Consider the following 18,383-nt stretch of genomic DNA (forward strand, 5'->3'; position numbering starts at 1 on the left):
CTATTTCATGTTTTTCAAGTAACTTGAGTTCCCAATACTCTGAACATCTACAAACCAAATGGCAAATTAGCAGTAGTCTTTTATGCAGGGGCCTACCTACCTATTAACATGTCCAAAAATTTCCATTGAAATAAATAATGATTGCACAACAGACCAGGGACTAGCTTAGGAAATCTACCGAATTACTAACAGATTGCTGCTCTTACTCTGTATTAAGCAATAATGTTCACGGCCTGTAAAAATCGTTACTTGTGTAATGCATCTAGTTAATAAGAGGAGGAGAGAGAACTGGTAGTAGGAAATGCAGATGGTTTAAAAAACAAAAACAAAAAACTAAGCACCCACATGCAGAGGAAGACACAGCCTGCTTGCTAGCATTCAAGGGACAAAGGTATTTTAGGAAATAGGCAGCCTCTAAAGACAATCATTTCAAAACTTCAAAAAGAACATTTTTATTGAGAATAAAGGTTATTTTTGTAAAACAAATCAGAATTGTGCAATAATGTTTGAAACACACATGCAAGAGCTCCAAAACAAAAACCCTTTCAAAGAATTATATCATGTCGGCTGATAAGGATATTCATCTAAACAATACAAGGCATTGGCAATTAAGACAGGAAAATATGAGAAAAGATAAGTCAGAGTCTTGACCAACCTTTTTTTTCTCCTTGATTGCTCTGGAGTTGATATTTTAATGTTCACATTGTTTTCTAATCTCTTAATTAATGTGTGATAGGAACATAGAAAAGTGCCCATACTGTATGTGTGCAGTGCAATGAATTTTCACCAAATAAAGATGTCTGAGTAACCAGCATCCAGACCAAGAAAATACCACCCAGCCTCTAGAGGCTGCCTGGGCTCACTTCCAGCAACTTTTTTTCCAAGGGTTACCATTACCCTAGCTTCTAACAGCCCAGATTAGTTTTGCCTGTGTTTGTCCTTTGCATAGATGGAATCCTATAGTGAATATGATCTTGTATTTGACTTTTTTTGCTCAACATATGTTTATAACATCATATTTTATATATAGCCATAGATCATTCTCATGGCTGCATACAATTCTTTTGTGTGGATACAGTATGATTTATTAATTTGTTGATGGGCATTTGGTTGGTTTCCAGTGTTTTGCTATTTTTTTTATCATGCTACTGTTAACTAATTCTAGCACATGCCTCTTGGTAAACATAAATATGCATTTCTGTCAGGTGTTTATCTAGAAATCTTGGAGCCTGGGGTAAGTGGTAATGTGTATGTTCATCTTTTGTAGATATAATAAATAATTTTTCAGTGTAATGGTACCAATGTTAAACTTTTCTTTCTTTCTTTCTTTCTTTTTTATTTTTTAAGGGGGTAGGGCCATTCTGGGGTCGGAGCCCAGGATCTTCTGTACACGCTGAGCAAGGACTCTACTGCTGAGCCTCACTCAGCATGTTAAACTTTTAGCTAAAGAACTTTCTTTTTTTTTTTTAAGTTTTTGATCAATTTATTTATTTTTTTTTTTATTGTTGGTTGTTCAAAACATTACATAGTTCTTGATATATCATATTTCACACTTTGCTTCAAGTGGGTTATGAACTCCCATTTTTAGCCCATATACAGATTGCAGAATCACATCAAATACACATCCATTGATTTACATATTGCCATACTAGTGTCTGTTGTGTTCTGCTACCTTTCCTATCCTCTACTATCCCCCCTCCCCTCCCCTCCCCTCCCCTCTTCTCTCTCTACCCTCTCTACTGTCCTTCATTTCTCCCCCTTGTATTATTTTTCCCTTTCCCCTCATTTCCTCTTGTATGTTCCTTTGTATAACCCTGAGGGTCTCCTTCCATTTCCATGCAATTTCCCTTTTCTCTTCCATTCCCTCCCACCTCTCATCTCTGTTTAATGTTAATCTTCTTCTCATTTAGCTAAAGAACTTTCTAAAGCAAGTTTCAAGTTTTCTCTATTCATCACCCTCCAACCTGGAAGGTCTTTATAATGCACTGTAGGATGATTGAGACTGATTGAACTTGGAAAATAAAGTAGACTAAATGACAAATCATCCCAAAGAAACAAGCAACCACTTCCAATTCTTTCCTCATCGACGACAAAAAAAAAAAAAATTCATTTCAACCTAAATTTAAAAGGAAAAGGAATGATAATAGGCATGGCTAGTAGCTTTGATAGGTAATGTAAGCAATTTTGCCATTTCACATTTTCAGAAAGCCTCTGTAAGACATGGAAGATTGAGACATCAGGAGGCTTCAGTGGCTCATCATTGAGAATAGTCTTTGCTCAGTATCTCATCTACAGTCCTGTGTTAATGTGTCCCTTAAGAAGCTTATCATGTGGTCACAACAAAGATGACCTGGCTAATGTGGAAGCTGGAATAATGTCCTCCCAAAGAATGCCTTATCCTGCTAATACACTAACTTGGCAGAAAAAAAGGGGACTTTGCAGATGAGTTAAATGAAAGGATGGGGGGATTATCCTGGGATTTTCTGGGTGGATCTGACATATTGACATGACTCTTTAAAAGCAGAGGACACTTCCCAGCAGTGGCCGTAGGGACCGGTGACTACAGAGGAGATGGAACATTGCTCTCTTTGAGGCTAGGGGAGGGGGCTTTGAGTCAGTAAATGTGGGAGGCCACTAGGAGGTGGAAAAGCAGAGAAACAAATTCTTCCTTTGATAACGAGTACCAGAAAATGTTATAGGATTATTGACTGTGGAGTATATTAATTAGTTAGATAAAGACTGTAAGCATCATGTCCATGATGTAATGTAAACTGCAAAACTTACATAAACTGCAGAACTTAGATAGACTTAAGATAGTGACGTAAGAGTCTAAACCCGGGCGTAGACCCCAGAGCTCATCCAGTTTTCAGCTTCAAGCACAACTGAACTAGGATTTAAAGGCCCAGTCTTCGAGGGCATGGCAAGACTAACAGGACTCAGATAGACAGACTGAGACCTCTGTCACTGTTCTCCCCCCTGAGCCAGACTCCTCCAGCCTGGATAGAGTTCTGAACTTAAGACACATTACAGGTGAGCATCTGGAACCCTTAGGTGTAGACTCATTTAGGACTTAGAATTAGGATATGTGTCTGAAGTGTGATGAGCATCAATAAAATAGATTTGGCTGAATCTAACTATGCTTCAGACTGAGTCTGTAGAGACTGCTCCTGACATCCCTAGAACTTCCAGAGAGGAGCACAGCCCTGTGGACACCTTGATTTAAGCCCATGAGATCCTTGCAAGCCTTTTGAATATGGAGAGCAGAAGGATAAAATATTTGTGTGCATTTAAATCATCGAGTTTCTAAAGACAACAGAAAACCAGTGCAGTTTAATACTGTGCCCAGAGCAATGCTGAACTTCCCTGTAAATGAATTTCAGAGTGGCAATTCTCAAACCATACACCATAGGAGCCCACGACCACTCACCTGCTCCGGGAGATGAGGGCTCGAACACGCTAGAGGAATCACTGTATGTGTTGGACACTTGTTCAGAGAGCTTCTTCTTGCCACTTCCTTCTGATGACTTGTGTGACTTCTTCTTGTTTTTCACCAAGATTTTATACATTAAATCCATAGGGCTGGGAAGAGGAACTCCGGATTCCAGCTAACAAAGGAAAAGCAAAATCTTTAAAAATACTGCCCCTCTCTTTCAGATATCCTCTCCAAAATTCCAGCACAGTTCTAGATACCCAGAGCATTTAGATTATTCTTTACTACCTTGGATGTGACTCATTAAACTGTATTGTGTGTCCTGTAGGGCGCTGGTTCATAGCTCTTTTTTTTTTTTTTTACATTAAAGATATATTTAAATTGCTGTACTCTTCTTTTTCACACAACAAAATATACATAAATAAGATCTCAGCCATGTATTGGTAGATTTAAGTCTTAAACCTGAACTTGCATGAGTTTTCTGGTGAAGTAAATGAATCCAACCATCTTGATTTAGGACAGATAAGAAGGCACTGTTCTGAATTTTCAAAGGGAAGCCATGCCTCTAGCAGGAAGACTTGGTAAAGTCAGACAAGAGCTTCCAAGCGAGACTGTGCAATCAATTTTTCAGATGCAGCTTTAAACAGCCAAATTCGCCTCCTGGAAATAGCTAGGGTAGCCACACATCTTCTCAGCATCAGTGGAGGCTGACTATGTGGTTTCAGATTTCCTTCCAGCCATGAGATTCTAGCTATCATCCTTGCAAATCTTATTCTACAATTTCAAGTTTGCACATCTAATGGGAAAATCAATTTCCCATGAGAGGTTTATTAGATATTATATCAGAGAGCACGTGTGCAAGCCACAGGATGGGTTATTTTTAGAAAGTCTATTGAACTCCTCTAAGCTAGTCCTCTATTCTTTGTTTAGAATGAGTCTGGGGACTGAGATGAACTCACTTAAGGATATTTGGGGACTGGGTTCAAGGATCCAAAAGGGAAGAGGCTACTTTAGGCTATTTCTGCTGCTTTCTTTCTCCAAACAGGAATAGGACCACAGCAACAGCAGACCTGAGTTCTGCCTCAAAGGTACATGGAAGGAGTGGGCAGCAGCTATGAGACAGGTCATCCTGCCACTTCCAATGTCCCATTTTGCTATCTCAAAGGGGTGTGAGAAGCCTCCCTGGGAGGTAAGCAGAGTCCTGTCCTCTTGGCCTTTCGCTGTGGGCCGATTGTAAGTGCTGGGGGTTCTGCCCTCCTAATTGAGGCACATCAGGCAGTGAGGGAAGGAAAGCACTGTGGGAAGAGGAGGAGACAGACCCATTTCCACCTTCCCTGGGCCCATCGCCAGCATCCTCCTGGTTAGAGAGTTCATTATCAATATGGAAAGGAAGGAAGTCTCCCTCCAACCCCCATGGTAGAATGCATGCCTATCTTCAAGGGCAAACACCAAACCTGCTTACTGGGTATTTTTCCAGTGGCTCCATGAGAAGGGCATCACCAAAGATTAGTCGGCAGTACTCCGCCATCTTGGCTTGCTGCTTTGGGCTAAGGGAGAACAAGAAAGAAAAAAAGCAAGCAGGGAAGCTTCTTACAGGAGCCTGAACAGGGCGACTTTGTGTTAGTAATCACAAAAAAAGTGGCAATTCCCTGAGCCCACCGTTCAGGATCAAGTTTTATCATTTTAAATCCCCATCCTTCCTTAGGTGAATTTAAATACTACATGCACACCCCATGGACAGTAAAGGTATGGGCTGGGTGAGCCTATTTTAAAGGCTGACCTGCATAGACAGGGACAGGGCTGACAGCAGGTCATCTGCCTGTCACAAGAGCCTTAAAGGTTCCAGAGTTAGAGACTCCATCATCCCTCTTATTTCATTCCCCAGTTCTATGTTAATTCAAGGCACTTGGAGAGTGAACTTTTCCACAGCTCCATGTGAATTCCTGGGTGAAATTGATCAGACCTACAGAGAGTTTCAAAGGAGTGTTTATGAGGAGGCAGGGGAGGAAAGAAAACTGAGGAAGAGAGGGAGGGGCACAGAGAGGCATCGAAGGAAAGTGAATCTCAAATTTATCAGAGAAAGCAGCAGACAGGAGACATGTGGAGGGGGGTCCTAGAGGAAAGAGAAAAGCAGCAGGCATCTTGGGGACAGGTGCCTTCTCTGCATCTCTGATGTGCATAAGAGGGAAGCAAGGGAGGGTAAGCCTGAGAGTGCTGCCTGCAAATGGGATCTGATGGGAAAAGGCTGGAGCAGCTGTGGCTTCTTGGAGCTCCAGGCTCCTGAACCGCTTTGGATCTATAAAACGAGGAGGATCACCACTGCTCTTGGAAAGGGACAAAGGATGCTGAGAAGATGAAATGGAGTAATGGATGCAAATGCCTTTGAAATGCTGCAAGAGCAGGGCACATGTAAGATGATCCCACTTCTGGAAGGCAGTGTCTGCCAGCTAGACTAGACACACTGTGCCTCCAGCCCTCGTAGTAAACACATTGACAGCAGGGAACAGCCCTACGCCTTCGGAGCTCCTGCTTTCCTTGACCTTTTTGAATGCAATAAAAAAAAATTTGTTTTTTCATTCTGTGGAATGTTAAATATCGTTATAAGGTATCCGATTCTGGTGGGTTTTATGGACTCTGATTTTGAGCTAAGCCATAGAACTTGATTTCCCATAGTTATAGCTACACACTGCAATGATAAATACATTGTAGAAGAACAGGGATCGTACTGAGACTAAGCATCAGTAATGAAAAGCCAGCTCTCCCACAGTTCAGATGAATTACAGAATGTGACTCTCATTTTCATTCCCTGTTTCCTGAATGTGAAGCTTGGATCATGGACTGTCGCCTCTGGGAAGGAGCACTGAGGGGAGTGAAATAATATTGCAATAATCCACAGGAGAAAGCTCTCATTATATCCGTTTTTTTTTTTCTTTTTCTTTTTTAAAAAACAAAGCATGTGTTTTAGGGATCAGGTGAGTTATCTGGGGTTTAAATATGAACTTCCCAAGTTACTGCTTTCTTGAAACTGCAGGGGGAAGCAGAGGAGAGATTCAGAAAATGTACAAAGGCCTTCTTACTCCTCATCAGACTTCTGTTGGTCTCTATGAGATTTTACTGTATGGCTGACGCAGTCCTCAGAGTAGACGGCACTAGTTCTCAGTAGTGCCAGAAAGAAATCACTGCTGATCAGAGAAGTGACCCTGAAAAGCTCTGGAGGTGGTGGTTTAAGGACAACTTCTTAGAAACTGTGTCGATGAGACCGTTGGGAGCAGGTGCAGTAGCGGCTGATCTCGAAAGGGTAGGCCCAGGTGGATGTTCTTTGCCCCGGTGATAACTCACACAGGGCCTTCGCCAAGTCAGCCAGCTCCCTGCTGCAGCTGAGAATAAGTCCATCTGTGCTGGGTCCAAACAACCAGGTTGCACTTAAGGAAACTGTCAAAGAATGATCCTATTATACATCATAGATCTTTTACTACACCAAGTGTGGTCCATGGACAGCAGCATCAACATCACTTGTTAAAAATGCAGATACAGAGTCAAAAGTCAAGATTCCACATTTTCACAAGTCCTCTTCATGCTTCTGATGCATGTTCAAACTTTAAATTAATCTGATAGATTAATATTAGTCACCAGGTGCTGCAGTAGGTGACATTTCTTCTTAAGTGGTAGATTGTGGGAGTTAGTTCTCTTTGATTAGTGACCAGGAACAAAAAGGAAGAGTTTTACCCTGATATCCTCCTGCTTTGGGGATTTCTGGGAAACCATATTCTTACCAGTAGAGGGATTTCAGGGAGGTGATTCAGGTGTCCCTAAACAGGTGTGCTCTGTTAGGTAGTCTCCAAGAAGGATGGTGCTGAAGCCATGATTCTTATTCAACTAAAGAAACACCTGAGTCATTAACACTGCAGGTGATGGAGCCAAGTCCCAGTTCACTGATTCATGGAGTTGGCAGTGAAGTCCTGGAATCTGCCTTTGAAGCAAGCCTGCAGGTAATTCTGATGCAGGTGGTTATGGACATACAACATTTAGATCCTCCCTCTAGCACTTTGTCCAAATCACTTGGGGTCCAGTTGAAGTAAAATTCTGAAATAGAACCCAGGATGGGGCCAGAATTGCTGCATTTCTAAGAAGTTCCCCTTGGATGCAGATACTTTGAAAAATAAGGATCTGTGTCTAAGATGGAGAAAGTGAAATGTAGTTGTCCAAGAAAAAAAAATGAATTGTGCTACTTAGTAATCAGGCTATTCATATTCTCAATAAACACACATGCTCACCTGACTCAGAGTACAGGGAAAACCGAATACAAAAAATGAGAGGAAAATAAACCTACTTTAATTACAGGAGGCACTGCAGAAATAAAAGGCATTAAAATTGCAATTAGAAAAAAAAATCCTGAAAATTTTAGAGCATCAATATCAGCTACTGTAGAAATAAAGTGAGAGAGAACAATTCATAAATACATTTTGAGCTTCAGGTTGAAACAGATATTTCTAAAGATATTAAAATACCCAGTCAGGTGCAGTGGTGCACACCTATGATCCCAGCTACTCAGGAGGTTGATATAAGAAGATTACAAGTTTGAGGCCACTGCAGGCAATTTAGTGAGACTCTGTCTCAAAAGCACTGGGATATAGCTCCGTGTTAGAGTCCCTGAGTTCAATCCCCAGCACTGTGAACATAGAGAGATAGATAGATAATTTTAAGTCTGGCAAAAGAGTCAGTTTCTGATAAGAATGCATACCAACTCATGGGGTTAAATCCCCCAAACTGAACTACACTGACCTCCTTCTCTATAGATAAGGAATCTGTAGTCCATGGAAATAAAGAACCTTGTCCAAAATCTCATAGTTGTCTGTAGCTGAACCAGGGCTAGAGATTGCTTCATTTGAATTCAATACAGGATTCATTTTGTAAAAGTGCTAGTTCACAAATGAAGTGGGCCATCAGGGTCAACTAGGGCTTTTTGTTGTTATTGTTGTTTACTTTTTTGTAAAGATTTTTCAAGTCTTCTCTACAAATTCTAATTTGGGAGTGGGAGAGCCCTTTAGGAACCTGCATTTGAGAAAGTTCTCTATGGAAGCCTGAGGTAGCAGGTGACTAAGTGGACAGCAGTTAGTGGCAGAGTCTCTTTTGTTGTCTATGGATACGGGATTTCAAATACTTAGAGAGAAACCATAAAATGCTGTGGATTTGTTCCATTTTCCCCCTAGTACGAGTTTGTTTTGGGCTGTGGGCCAAATCAGCAGGAACAGGATCTCCGAATCTGGCACCAGAGGATAAAATGGTTCACCAGAAATGGCAAATAGGTTTCAAATGTTTTGAGGGTGTGCTCCTGGGTCACTGGGTGGAGAAGGATTCTGAGGTAACATTTAGGCTTAGTGAGAAGGAAAAAGTGCTGGGACTTAAGGAATGAGACCTGCCACAGGTCCAGAACCAAGTGAGTTGACCCACAAGTCAAGGATAGGGCTCTACCCAGGGAGGGGATGTCCATCAGCCTTCTTGGGCCATGTGATACCCCTCCCAGGAAAGATTTATGGCTAAAGGATTTTCATGTGAAGCTGAAGGACAGAGGAAATGTGTAGCAAACATCTTCCCACAATGGGAGTCAGTCTCTCTGTATTTCATTGCCATTAGATTTTCTAATGGCTTGGGAAGCACTCTTGGCACCCTGGGAAGGCTGTCTTCCTGTTTTCTTTTGTCACATTTGAATTATTAATGACACTTTTAATAGCTAAACTTATTTGCCCAGAAAGGACAGTATTATGCAGCCACAGACTTTGCTTTTGTTCACAAGGTAGGGAGTTTCCACGCCCAGTTTTGGATCTCTGTATGATTAGTGCATAAGATTGCAAAACAACAACAACAACAACAACAACAACAACAAACAAACAAACAAACACACAAACAACACACCCTGTGGCCCAGACATGGTGATGCACAGTTAGAATCCCAGCAACGTGAGGGAGGGTGCTGAGGCAGGAGAATCCCAAGTTCAAGGCCAGCCTCCGGAACTTAGCAAGGCCCTACGCAACTTAGTGAGAACCTGTCTCAAACCAAAAAAATTAAAAAAGCAGGCTGGGGCTGGAGTTCACTAGTAAAGCACCTCTGGGTTTAATACCCAGTGCTAAAAAGAAAAAAAAAATTCTGTGGTTGGAGTTCATAAGCCACAAAAGCATGAACATTTATAGACAGTTGTCTTGCAGATGCTCTGGTTGTTTTAATTCCATGTTTTGGAAGCTCATGATGCTTCTGTGCAGGTGCAGGAAATGCTGTAGTTCTCTAGCCCAGGCCAACTGAATTTGAATTCCACCTCTGTCATATTTTAGCTGCATAATCTTGGACAGCTTTGGGATTTAGTTTCTTCATCCATATACTAACAATAATCATCATATTTACTGTGAAGAGCACCTGGGTTCATGTTGAGGGTTGCATGAGCTCAGGCACATAAAATAATTGCAAGGTTCCTGGGCACAAAATACCCATTCAATAAATGCTACCTGTTGTTATATTTATGGTCATGGTAGTTGCTGGTACTTCTTTGGCTAATTAAGGGAGAGTGCAGTGTAGCAGGTATGATAATCCAGAATAGAACCATAGACTTTCATTTTGTCTAGTTTAAATAGAAATATTTAAGAAAATAAGCACACTGAATGCTTTTTCTCAAAAGTAGACAAAACAAAGCACGTGCACACAATCTCCACACATCAACCAGTCTGGTGACTACTGTGCCTGAAAGAAAAGTGGCAAAGTGTTGTGGGAACCAAAAAGCAAATGGATGGGCAGAGACAAGGAAGAGCTCCAGCAAAGTCACAGGCAAGTCAGAGCTGTCACCACCAAGCAGCTATTAGATGCAGCCACCAAAGAGGTGCCCCTGAGAAACAGCAATGGGACAGAATAAATTCCATTTTCTTCAACTGACCCTCAGGAGTATTAGAAGAACTATGTGCCAAATGATTACAGCATTCATTGGACAATGTCTGATAATGAAGCAGAATTAAGGACCAATGGATGTAACGTGGATTTACTGAGGGCAATAGAAGAACAGACCCTTATAAGATTGGTTATGTCAGAATAAGGCTTCTCTATATGTATATGTTAATGAATGTTCACATTTAATTATTTAGAAATCTGATGATGACCAAATTGCTTCTTTAAGGTTCAGTGAATTGTTGCAGAATTAGCAAACACAAGCCCATGTTGCAAATAAGATGGACAAAGAAAATCAGTGACCTGGGAAAGACTCTTGATTGAAAGAAGGAGAAAAAGAATCAGTGAGCACAATTAGATAGATCCTGTTGGCTTTGGATTGAGAAATCTGGCATGAGTCCTTGAGACGAACAGGAGGGCTTCACAAATGGTCTTTTGAGCAATAGTGGCTCCACTGTGTGTTCTTCAGACATTGAATTGGTTCTATGCATGGTAATTTAAGTTCCAAAATTTCAAGATAGAAAATAACCTCTTTTTATTTATTTATTTTTTTGGTGCTGGGGATGAATCCCAAGGCCTTGTGCATGCTAGGCAAATTCTCTTCCACTGAGCTAAAACCCCAATCCCAGAGAACAGTGTTTTCTTGTAAGGCCATTTAAAGTGAATAACTGTATGATAAATTAATATGCACATCTTACATATAAATATCTCTTACTCTAATACTTTGTGATAAATGAATATAAAATAGGCCAGATGTGGTGGTGTACACTTAAAAACCCACATAAACCCACCTACTCAGGAGGCTGAGGAAGGAAGATTGTCACGTTCAAGGCTAGCCTGGGCAACTTAGCAAGAGTCCATCTCAAACTAAAATTAAGAAAAAAACTAGGTGTATATCCCAGTAGCAGAACACTTGCCTAGCATTCATGAAACCCTGAGTGGAATTCCCAGCAGAAAGAAAGAAAGAAAGAAAGAAAGAAAGAAAGAAAGAAAGAGGGGAGGGAGGGAAGGAGGAAGAAGGAAGGAAGGTAAGAAGGAAGAGAGGGAAGGAGGGAAGGAAATAGTCAGGTAAAAATGACCTTTACTTTGAGTAGCTCAGTAATAAGTGCAGATTATTTTGAAGTAGGAAAATGTTTACAAATACTAACAAATGGGAAAATCAACAGGAAGAAGAAGGATGGAGCATTTGCCAGGCTGAGCTCTGTATAACTACAAAGTGGCAGAATAGAATTTGCAGTTTTCCTTCCACCAGCTGCAGGTAGATAACTGGTCATTTTAAGGTGGCAAAACTGCCTATGAATCTGCATGCAACAGAAGGTGCTGATGAAGGAGGGTTCTAAAAGTGGCCCATTGCATTCCAAATCTATAAAGAAGATATGTATTGAATAAGAAAATGTTCTATTTTTTTTTAAACAGAAGTCCTTAATTAAAAATCATATTATGGCGTAAGTCCAATGAAGTTTTAATGCTGATGAGATTTAAATGAATAAGTTTTATCATACATGAATGAAAACATGCCACTTATTATATAGTATGATAAAATGATTGAACACCATTAATGTCAAACAATCTTTTTTTTTTTTTTTGTGGGTGGGAACAGGGATTAAATCCAACAGTGCTTAACCACTTGGACACATTGCCACATCCCCAGCCCTTTTTATTTTTTATTTGAGACAGGGTCTTGCTAAGTTGCTTAGGGCCTTGATAAGTTGCTAAGGCTGACTTTGAACTTGTGATCCTCCTGCCTTAGCCTCCCAGGCTGCTGAGACTACAGATGCTGAAATAACATGCCCAGAAATAATGTCAAACAATCTTAAATCTGATGAACAATTATCAGATTGTTAAATAAAGACTTGGGGAAAAGACTCCTCACTGAAAGTTCTGAATACTTACGAATCCACGTGGTTCTCAAATGATAGAAGAATTGGAAAAGGTGAGGTCTTAAATGCACACTCTGCGATTGCTTCTATCACTTCCTAAAAATGAGAACAGATGTATATTCAATATGCCAGAAATGTTAAAGTGTAGATTTTTTTCCCCTTTGGGGTTAAACCCATTAATATGGTAGATATTTATTTATTTATTTATTGCTTGTTGTTATTTTGTTTGTTTTCCAGTGCTGGGGATGGTATCCAGGACCTCACACATGCTAGGCAGGCACTGAGCAATACTCAGTCCATATGGTTGTCTTTTCCATTTACAGAATTGTACCAAATGGCAAGAAGGGGCTGTGAGGTCAGCCAGCCTGTAACATATTTAACTCTTGATTGTTCAAGGTGGAGAAAAAAAAAAGGAGACTGGATTTGATGGAGGAAAGACATAGTTGTAAAGGGGAATGATTTTTCTATTTATTAAGTATATCTAACACTTTTCATAGTGAAAGAAATCTAATCACTGAAAAAAGTTTTCAATGATAATAGAAGGCTAATTTTCACTCACAAGTTCACTTTCTCAACTGAACTACTGTTAGCATTTGGTTATGTTGACTTCTAGTCTGCTTTGCATGTATTTGTGCAACTTACTTTTACAGTACATAATTTACATTAAAAAAAAAAAAACATTGTTAAGACTTAACTGAGATTCAATTCAGCATTCAGAGTGGTCTGTTAAATTGTTTTTGGTATATTCCTGGAGTTGTGCTAGCATCATCCTGATCTTCCTTAGGAAACTTTTATCATCCCCCCAAAGGAGCTGTGTACCCACCAGCAGTCACTTTTCTTCCCCAGCCCCATCTCACCCACCTAGTCCTAGGCAATCACTAATTTACTCCTGTGTCCAAGGATGTGCCTATTCCAAATATTTCATATAAATGGAATCATGCAGTATCTGGCTTTTTTTCATCTGCTGTCTTTCCCTTAGCAGGCTGACAAAATTCATTTGTGTTGTACCAGGTATCAGTACTTCATTCTTCCATGTATATTTTTTTAAAAATATATTTGTCATAAACTTATATAAAATTCTAAGCAAATAGAAGTATCCTAGTTAATTTAACTATTCCTCAGCTGTGGGCTGAGTATGTTTTAAGAGTGGTCATTCAAAGAATCCTTCAAAGAACATCTTCATTTTTCCTTCCTATTTTGCATGATTTTCTAGGAATGGGTTATATGAAGAATTACTGAAATAAAGAATGTGGATATTTCTAGAGTCTCCCATGTATCTCCAGATGACTTTTCATTTTAGATTGCCCAGGGAAATGTAAGAAGGACCAGATTGCAAATGCATATTCACCAGTTTGGGGCATTATATTTTCAAAATGTTTTTCTTATTTAACTAGCATTGAAGTGCAATCTCATTTATTGTTTAATTATATCACTGTTGATACTATTGGAGTTTCACACTCTCATGCATTGTTTTTTAGTAGCACTTAGTCTTTACAGAATTTCAAGTAAGAATTTTGACTCACTTTCTTCACATTTAAATTTTTTCCACTGTCTTCTCTACCTTCCCTATGGAACACATAGCTTTCTTTATAGCTATGCCATTAAGCTACTTCCCTTGCTCTGGAGTATAAATAAGGCTTTCTAATTCTGTACTTCATTTGCATATATCCTTTAAGAAGGATTTGCCTGCATGGAGCAAGAAGAGTCACTCTCACTGTTTCTTAGAAGTGAATTCACAGATCGCCTTTCATACATAATCAATTTAACTTTTATGATAGTTGAGTCCATCAAAATAAGTGCACTATAAAAAGAAAGCAACACTTTAAAGATTTAAATTTATTTATTTCATTGATTTGTGGATTCAAACAAACTGCTACCTCTTAGACTTACTAGCTGTGTGACCTTGGGAAAAACCAGTTTATGCCTCTGTGCGTTGACTTGATGATCTGTAAAGGGAGAGTGATAAACGTCTTTCCACAGATCTGTTGTGAAGATGCCTCAAGAGAGGGTGAAGGAGCTAGCCATGTTTAGTAAATATTATCACATCAACTAATGTTAATTCGCCTTGCTAATGTCTCCTCCCTAGGTATCCTAATCCTTCCCTCTTGTTCACTTTCTAGTAAAAACAAAACCTGTCATTGGATGAGCATTTGCTTTGTCCCAGAGAGGTATTTTATTCCATGCTGCTAACATTTCATAAGGAAAACATTACCTTCCATTGTACAGCTTACAAATTTGAGGTTCAGAAATATAAATTGACTTGCCCAAGGTCACAGAGAAGAGAATGTAAGATTAAACCCCAGGAATGTTTTCAGGCTCACCTTGATCAGCTCCCACTGGGTTCCTAACCAAAGCCTGGGTTGTGTTTAATTTACTATAGAGTGTGAGCTTATGGCATCTTCCTCAAGTTGAAGCGGATGCCCTGGTTTGAGCATGGGGGACACCCACAGCCTTCATCATGACAGCCTGACACAGGACTTAACTCCCACCCTCACTCTGCCTTGATAGGAAATTCTGGTCTATATAGTACCAGGTCTACTGTACTTATAGAAAAAAAGCTGAAGTTTGACTTTTTGCATTTCAATCATAATGTCAGTAGCTCACATTTGTAGGGTATTTATGGTATGCCATGCCATGTCTGTGCATGAAGAAGGGTTGTTGAATGTTTATGTACAATGACCCTAGAAGGTATGTTGATTATCATCTCCATTTTGCTGATAAGGAAGGAAGTTTGGATTGCTAAGAGGAAATCCGCCCCCCCCCCTCAGGTATATTATAGTTGTATGTAATAGTGAGCTTTGTTGTTACATATTTGTACATGCACTTGATATTTGGCCAATATCCTTTCCCAGTATTTTCCCTTTCCCTTCTCTCCTCCCTCCCAGAGTTCCTTTTTTCTATTCTATGAATGTCCTTTCAATTTTCATGAGATCCCCCCACAACTTTTCTTTCCTTTTTCCTCTCTAGTTTTCACATATGAGAGAAAACATATGACCCTCAATCTTCTGAATTTGGCTTATTTTGCTTAACAGAATGGTCTCAAGTTCTATCTCTTTTCCCGCAAAGCACATAATTTAATTTTTCTTATGGCTGCATAAAACTCTATTGTGAATATATACCCCATTTTCTTTATCAGTTAATCTGTTTATGAACACCTAGGCTGGTTCCATAGTTTGGCTATTGTGAATTGTGCTGCTTTAAACATAGGTGTATGCATGTATCACTGTCTTATAAATGTATTTAATTCTAGGGTAAATACTGAGGAGTGGTACAGCTGGGCCATATGGTGGTTCCATGCCTAGTCTTTTGAGGAACCTCCCTATTGATTTCCATAATTTAAAATCCCACCAGTAGTGTGGAAGTGTTCCTTTTAAGAGGAAGGTTTCAAGGCCCTTATAGCCAGTAAATGAAGAAGCTGGTACTGGAACCCTATCAGTCAGCTCCTGAGCAGCATCCTTGACGTCTATATTTGCCTTTCTCTCTTTCCACTCTCCTCCTCTCTCCAAACTGTCGCTCCTCATCTCTGTCATAACCTTGCCAGTCTAGAAGATCTTGCAAACCTTTAAACCATGGGTGAGGGGAACTATTTATTGAATTTTATCTAATAATTTTAGTAGGAATCAACTGAAAACTCTAGAAGTTTCTATCAGAGAACTTTTGTTCTGTTATCCTTTGAAATGTGCATGGTGCACATGATCATTCAGGATGAGAAAACTAGTTCTGTTTTTTTTTTGGACAAGGACTGAACCCAGGGACACTTAACCACTGAGCGATATCCCCAGCCCTTTTTTATATTTTATTTTGAGACAGGGTCTGGCTAAGTTGCTTAGGGCCTCGCTAAGTTACTGAGGCTGGCTTTGCATTTGTGATCCTCCTGCCTCCCAAACTGGGGATTATAGGGATGCGATACCACACCTGACTAGTTGTAGTTTTTAAGTTTCTTTCATACATGCTATAATTAGAGGATATTGGATGTCAAAGTTCCTTCCTACTCAATTGCTCCTTATCAAGACAAAACCAGTTTTCAGATACTTCTAACACTGGATTCAATAATCTATTAACCATATGGTTCCATTACTAACCTCCAGTGGGGAAAATTGCCTTTATCCTTGACAGACAACAGCAGGGTGTATTTGGATATCCATTTTATGTGTGCATTTCTGGAGCCATGAAACTGTATCCTAAATTATTATTATTTCTCTCAGGGAATGAAGCCTTATTTTCAGAAATGCTCGATTTAACAATTTACCCATATTTGATCCATGTTTATCATGCATTTGTTTCATATTACCCGTTTTTCCATTCTGTACAATTACTGCTCAAAAGGGAGCTGCCTGAGGAAAGAAAAAGGACCAGCCTGGGATGGAGTGGGCAGGGAGGGGGTGTGCAGTGTATGGAGGAAGGAGATTGAGTAGGAACAGAAAGAATGAGACCAAAGGGTGAATTACTACATCAGGGCCATCAGAAGACAATGAGGCATAGAGACAAAGGGGCAGATATATGGGATAAGTAACAAATAAACCAAACTGCAGAATAAAAAGGCCTCCACAAAGAGACTGAATTACAGCACGTCCCCTTTCACTGAACATAACCTTTTATTTGGGCTCATACAATAAATAGGCATCAAATGCCAGTAGGCAGACACACTGCACTGGAATGTTCTGCATCATATACACTGAAAGGAGATAAGCTGTATGGCATAAAAATGATGAACTTTGCAGCTGCAATACGCACTGTATCTATAGAATAGAATATGGTTTGATGGCTGTGAAGGTCAGGCCCAAGTGTAAGGGAAAGCCCAGGTAGCAAAAGTTGGGAGAGTCTTTTTACTACCTACCAATACGTTGTACATAAAATTTCACATGCAAAAATGGAGAAAGATGAAATTCATGTAGGTGATGCACAGAGGTAAAAAGAGTAAAAGTGAAAGCATTGCTACACTCTGTCTACTGGCTTTCGGATAGAAAAATTCATCCAGAACATTTGTTGAGCACTGATTATATGCCAGGGTCTGTTCAAAGTGCTTCGGACAGATAAAGACATGAAACAAAGACCCCTGTCTTTGTGGTGCTCCCACCATGTTAGTAGAAAGAGATGCAACAAACAAGGAATATAATAATTAAAAGAAGCAGGTTGTTAGAAGATGATGAGTGTTATGTGGAAAAAATGGAAAGCTAAGGTTGAAAAAAATTTTATCAAGGTGGGCTTGGGAATGATGGCTAATAGGAATATTACATAGAGTTATACTTAGCCACAAGGAGAAGGTGGCATTTGATATAGGTTCAAGGAGGTAAGGGGGGAGCCATGAGGGTACTTCAGGGAATAGCATTCAAGGCAGCAGGAATAGCCCATGCAAAGGCTTGAGGTAGGATCTGCCTGGCACTTGGAGCTGTGTGAGTGAGGGGGGAAGTAGTAAGAATTATGGTAATTTGGGGGTAGGAGATGGATTATGTAGGACACTATTCCTTGTTTCTCTTCTGATACTTTCTTACAAGCCACTATATATACTTGGTTCTGGAAAAGTGGATTGCATGCTGATAATCATGCACAGCAGAACTGGGAAGAGGGTGAGGAAAGGAGAGGAAGTTATTCAAGTACCAAATTTAAAGAGACCCTCACTCCAGGTGACAAGTACCAAATTTAATTTAGTACTCACTCCAGATAACTGTTCTGCACCAACAGGACCTGAGAGTTAGGAGTCTCCTTAAAGTTTGCCTCACTGGTGTTTCACTTGTCTTACCCTTGGTCCTGATGCAGAGATGCCTTGCTGTATATTAATCCAGAACATGGGCTGCCAATTTTACTCCCCTCATCCATTCCCACCCACTACCACCCACCCACGTCTCAGCCAGGACTAACTATCCTGCCAGTGCACATGAGCAGGAGGGTTGGCTGGACAAACTAACCACTGGAGAGATGATCTGGCTCTTCTCTGGTCACCTCTCCATCCATAATTCCAGCCAGCAGACAGAGGAAGCAGGATCTGGACTGGATTTAGTCCTGAAGCCTCTACACTTGTCTGCAAGTGTGTAGACATGGTTGAGAAGTAGGACTTCCAGACACCAGGAAAGGCTATTCAGGGAGTCCACGACTAGGGATTATAGGTGTGACTGAAGAACCACTTGTTTGGTCAAGTGCTTGAGAAC

General features: G+C 40.2%; 1 protein-coding gene across 3 annotated transcripts in view; it reads right to left on the reverse strand.

The window, feature by feature from the left end:
• Nucleotides 1–18,383, reverse strand: part of Plcb1 (phospholipase C beta 1) — a 722,370-nt gene that overhangs the window by 154,108 nt on the left and 549,879 nt on the right. For all 3 annotated transcript variants that reach the window (XM_058575379.1, XM_046433107.2, XM_046433108.2), the window contains 3 exons: nucleotides 12,251–12,333; nucleotides 4,893–4,977; nucleotides 3,428–3,605 (listed from right to left, as the gene is read on the reverse strand). In XM_058575379.1, the coding sequence (XP_058431362.1) occupies nucleotides 3,428–3,605; nucleotides 4,893–4,977; nucleotides 12,251–12,333 (346 nt within the window). The remainder of the gene's footprint in view (nucleotides 1–3,427; nucleotides 3,606–4,892; nucleotides 4,978–12,250; nucleotides 12,334–18,383) is intronic.

This window comes from Marmota monax, unplaced genomic scaffold, assembly GCF_021218885.2.
Source record: "Marmota monax isolate L192 unplaced genomic scaffold, Marmota_monax_Labrador192_F-V1.1 WCK01_AAM20220418_F8-fsc00014, whole genome shotgun sequence".
NCBI classification, from domain to species: Eukaryota; Metazoa; Chordata; class Mammalia; order Rodentia; family Sciuridae; genus Marmota; species Marmota monax.